Genomic DNA, 4,992 nt, shown 5'->3' on the forward strand with positions numbered 1-4,992 from the left:
TTGAAAGCATGAAACCAAGCACTGAAAAACACCAAGAAGACCTGCACACCAATGAAACTGTGTGCACGAATCAAGCTGCCCATGAAGCAGAACAAAATGCCAGTCCTGCACCAACCTCCAGCATGATCTATAAAATCTACAATCCCTTAAAAGATGCTCCAAGGATTTTAAACGATGAAAAAGGGGCACAAACTCTGACTACTTCCTTTTGGCATGGTGAACTTTGGAGGGCAGCCCTTGAACTACCAACGGAACAAAGACCCACACCTTGTAGCTCAAATGGAGAGACCATACACTGTGACTGATAGATCAATCGAGAATCCAGGTTGAATACCTCATACCATATGAGGGAACAATCTCTAAAAAAAGGCCATTTTGCCCTTTAACCCACTTGGTAGGTCAAGTCAGGCCTAGACATCCTGCCTGTATATGTGAAAGCTATCCACCAAGATGCCAATTGACTGGCGATGGTCTGAAACCTCTGAAAGCATCAATGATGGAGCTAATCAATGGGTCTATTCGAGTTTGCTTTCAACAATGAAGCCAATCAATGGGTCTCTATTCGAGGCTATGGCCTAATAGGTATAAAAAGCAAAGTATGGATAACACTCCCTACTAAATATTGTGTCAAAGATATAGCAAATATGATGCAACAGCTAGACCAATCTAAAAATGGTCTCAAGCCAGAGTGAATGGGTCACAAACTCTACGTGAACAATGGCATGCGGAATTGTTTTATTTCTCTTGATCATGCAGAAGCATATGGGTCTCTACACTCTATATCTTGGCATAGTTTGTCTCAAAGGCAAGGCCCTCACACCTCACACCTCAAACCCATAAAGAACAGTGGAGAACAATGTGACCTCAAGTTGCAAATCTACAGAAGGGAAGTTTCCATCCATATGTTGAGAGTAGACCAGTGATAGTAACACACTGCACTAAAGAACTTCAGACGAGATTTTCTCTCCAAAGAAGTCCAAAGAACCAAAAGAATATATTATAACACCCTATAGGTGTATAAAAACATAGTGCTATGATTAGCAAAGCATAGTGCCTTGTTAGAGTTAGAAACTATGAAACAATCAGAGCTAGCCAATGTTGACCACTTTGACATCCATAAGTCATATGGTACTTTCTTTTTCTGGTTTTGCTTTCTATTTGCCTTGGTACAATCATTATTCTAGCAATTGTAGTCAGCCTGGTGCAGTAGTAGGAGGAAGTACTAGTAGTTTCAGTGCTAGTACAATATCAAGGGGTCAGTAGAGTGGTGGTAGTTCATACCCAAGTGTGGTTTCAAACATGATTTCTTTATCCTACTAAAATGTATGCTTCTAAGATCGCCCTTGATTCGTTTATACCGGGGGTGACATACCATAGTGAGGAGCTTGGCATAGAGAATACCGAGGTCCTATTTTGCGGGCCCAAGATATGAACCGCAGATAAGGGTTCCTTTAGATTAAGTGCTACGGTACTGGATGTAACACTATATGGTGCACTGAAATGGTTCTATCGCAGGCTCAGCGGAAGTGTCTCTTTTAACTAAAGGCGCAAGTGGAAGCGCAACTGATAAAGTGAGCATGGTCAGAAGCTACTCTTATAGAGGTTGCAACTGACTTCAGCAATGGACACAGATGCAATTCCAAGTTGGTTAAGTGTTCGTTGGTTCATGGATGCGTTGGGCACTCTGTCCCTAAATGCTATCTGCTGCCATGCATTTCAAAGATTACCACAGAAAGGAATCCACAACAAGGAATCCCTCTTGGGTTACCCGAGACAATTAGCACAGAAAGGAATCCCTCTTGGGTTGCTCGAGACAATTAGCACAGAAAGGAATCCCTCTTGGGTTGTCCATGGACAGTCAATATCAAGGGTAAGTTTTGGATATTAATCTTTAAGTGGTTGAGATTTAATCCAAATATGGCTGTATCAATAAAGCAAATGAAATGAATGAAAGAGTGCATCCTAAGTAAGAGGAATTCAAATTAAGTGCACAGTGAACTACCATGATGCTGCAAATAACAACTTAGTCAATACAGCCAAGAGATTCAAGGAGCTAGAACAAAACATAATTGTACCAGGTAACATATTAGAGTAACTTGAATAAAAGCACAGAGGACTAGCCAATTACCGAGATGGTTTTCCAATTCCACTTGCATCTTCCAGATTGTGAGATTTATTTATGTAGGGGGAGCTCTGATACCAACATAACACTCTACATTGACTTAAAGTGTTCAAATCAGTCTTGTTAGAACATAGATACCAACTCTGCAAACAATGGAAAAACAATATTTATGAAAACTGGGATTGGGGACATAGAACACAAGATAATCTATGCCACTGCATTTTACTTCAGCAAAAAGACTTCAAGTAGCAACAACAAGAGCTGAGGAAATGCTAGTGTGCTTAGGGAGACTCCCCCTTAGGTGGGCTTTCGTTAAAATGGGACTTCTTATATAAAAATTCCAGAAATTCAAAACACGAGTAGAAAGGAATCGATTATTATTAGGCCGATAGGCCTTCCTTTGAAAGAAACTTTCGTCGTCCTTTTGTTTCTGAGACTGACACCTGGCGTCCACATTCAGCGGGAAATTGTTCAATCATTTCTGTTATGGTCTTCATCCTTCAGGCGGAATGGTCGGCATTTTTGTTATCGGTGCCTAGCGGGGGTCGATATCCCTCGCTTTTGCTATCATTCGCGCCTATCCCTCGCTTCTGCTATCATTCCCGCCTCTCTATCGCCGGAAATTGCCGTATGTGTCTCGTCAAGGTCAAGAAGAGTCCCAAGCCCGTGGCATCTTGCGCCATGCCTGCGCTTCCTGGTAATTTATTGCTTTCGCCCTTTTCCCTTTGGTTTCCTCCAATCCCCAAGCTGTTAAATGCTGCCAGAGGATATGAACTTGAAGGATGCTAATTTTGGGGTTTAACTGTCAGGCATGAAGATAAACACTGATACTCTGATGGCGATAAAGGCAAAGGAAATTTATTGCTTTCGCCCTTTTCCCTTTGGTTTCCTCCAATCCCCAAGCTGTTAAATTCCTTGAGAGCCCACATATGCCTGGCCATTGCAATTTATATATTGATATCCACCGGAAGGAAGTCTTGGAGAGTGGATATCAGCCATCGGAGGGAAAATGGCGAACCAGTATTCCACCAAAAACTCTTTCGAAAGCCTGGTTGTGAGCACCATGATGAGTCGGCTAAATATGCGCAGCCCTTTTCTGGACACCAATACCTTCCTATCCAACTCGTATGATTGCATCATCGCGGACGAGAGCAAGAGCCCATTGGAGAGAGAGGAGGCGAAGCTGGAGAAGAATATCGTTCAGATTATATCCAGCGGGGACACTGATAAACTGAAGGCGAACTCCGGCCAGGCTGTCACCATTAGCGAGCACCAAGTTTGCGTGGGGTTCCACGAGGACCCAGAGCCCGGCTACCGCGTCTGGGAATGGCACGGTCACATCATGCTCTATGATGAGGAGAAGGGCTACACGGCAGAGTATATCTATGAGAATTTCTTCGAGAAGGCAACTGAGTTTAAGCGTAGAGCGGCTAAACCCCAGGAGAAGAAAGACAAGGAGAACGAGGCCTCCGGTGGAACTATGGACTTAGGAGGGCTTATTGATACCGTCAACGAGATGAACGCTCGAATTTTGTGCAGAAATATGAGCGCGGGGTCCTTCAAGTGAAGCTGCACGGTGGTTAATCACTGGGGTTTTTGGGCTTAGGGTTTATGCGAACTTACTGGTAAGAAGCCCCCCTTTAAAACAAAAAAATTATGTGCATTGGTTGGTTCTGGTAAGTCGGCTAATGCTTTATTACTTTGGGAAAAGTATTTTCTATAATAACTGGTGGGTGGTAGTTGCAATATGAAGTCCTGAATTATTTTTGAGATAATTGCAGCATTTAAAGGGGATTTGTGCTTGTAAATTAGAAATGTCATGTGCTTGGGTTTGTTTCAGATGTGGAAATTATTCAGTTTTTTCTGATGGTCCCAAACAGGTCTTCAGGGTTTCCATGCCCTGTGCATGTTGTTGTTGGACACGGCAATTGCATCCAATTCTGCAAAAAATGTTGTTCTTTGTGAAATATAAAGGACCTTTTATTTGTGTGAAATCCAGGTATTGTAACCGCTGCTCTGATAAAATTTAAATATATTGTTTTGAAATTGCATGGTTAGTGGTCTGGATGCTATAATATGTATTCACTGTACCAAACTCTGTAGTTATGCTCTCATAAGCAGAGAGCAGCTGAAAGATTTCCATAAATTACATATTAGATAGGGCTTTTGGCATGCTTCTTCTATTAAGAGAAGATTATGGACAATAATTCATTTACTATCTCCATTGTAGTTTCTTTATGCTGCTTCTTTTAAAAGTAATTGGAACCTGTATTGTCTTAATCAAGATGTATTATTCCTTATTAAATTTGTTATTGCATATAGATAAGGGAGGTGCTCTAGGCCCAGATCTTATTTTGCTATTGCACGTAGAGAAAGGAGGTAATCTAGGCCTGTCTGGTGATAATGTGATGGTATTTTAATAAAATGAAGAATAGAACCATATCTTGGCAGGGATTAATTATTTATTTTACTTGTCATATTTGAATAACAATAAACTACTCTAAGCCAGTCTGGGGATGATGTGATGGTATTTTAATAAGATGAATTACAGAGCCATATCAGGGATGAATTAGTTATTTTACTTCATATTTAAATAATAATAAACTAACATAGATCCTGTTAAACAGGGCTGTATATTTGAATAACAATCAAGGTGTATATTTAAATAACAATTGTAAATAAACTAGCATAGATCAATGTTAGCCCGGCAGGATATATTGTGTTATTAGTTGTTGAGAGGTAGGAATCTCAAGTTTTTGATCCTTAATAAATTGTGTATTATTTGTTGAGAGGTATGCATTTCAAGTTTTTTATCCTTAATAAATTAATTTAACATTGATTTATTGGTTAGTTTTCTCTCAAGGATTAAA

General features: G+C 40.5%; 1 protein-coding gene across 1 annotated transcript; it reads left to right on the top strand.

The window, feature by feature from the left end:
- Positions 1-3,117: 3,117 nt before the first annotated feature.
- On the top strand, positions 3,118-4,219 carry LOC149188449 (uncharacterized). Its single transcript, XM_089413003.1, has 2 exons — positions 3,118-3,747; positions 4,003-4,219. Exon 1 carries the CDS (start codon positions 3,132-3,134, stop codon positions 3,687-3,689), a length of 558 nt encoding a protein of 185 aa, XP_089269129.1. The 5' UTR covers positions 3,118-3,131; the 3' UTR covers positions 3,690-3,747; positions 4,003-4,219.
- The last annotated feature ends 773 nt before the right edge of the window (positions 4,220-4,992 follow it).

Source organism: Pinus tabuliformis, chromosome 3_1, assembly GCF_031772625.1.
Source record: "Pinus tabuliformis cultivar Carrire ecotype Pingquan chromosome 3_1, CPIR1, whole genome shotgun sequence".
Classification (NCBI taxonomy): domain Eukaryota; kingdom Viridiplantae; phylum Streptophyta; class Pinopsida; order Pinales; family Pinaceae; genus Pinus; species Pinus tabuliformis.

What these genes read in the sequence shown, in the direction of transcription:
- LOC149188449 (XM_089413003.1), top strand. Translation starts at nt 3,132, where the DNA reads ATGGCGAACCAGTATTCCACCAAAAACTCTTTCGAAAGCCTGGTTGTG.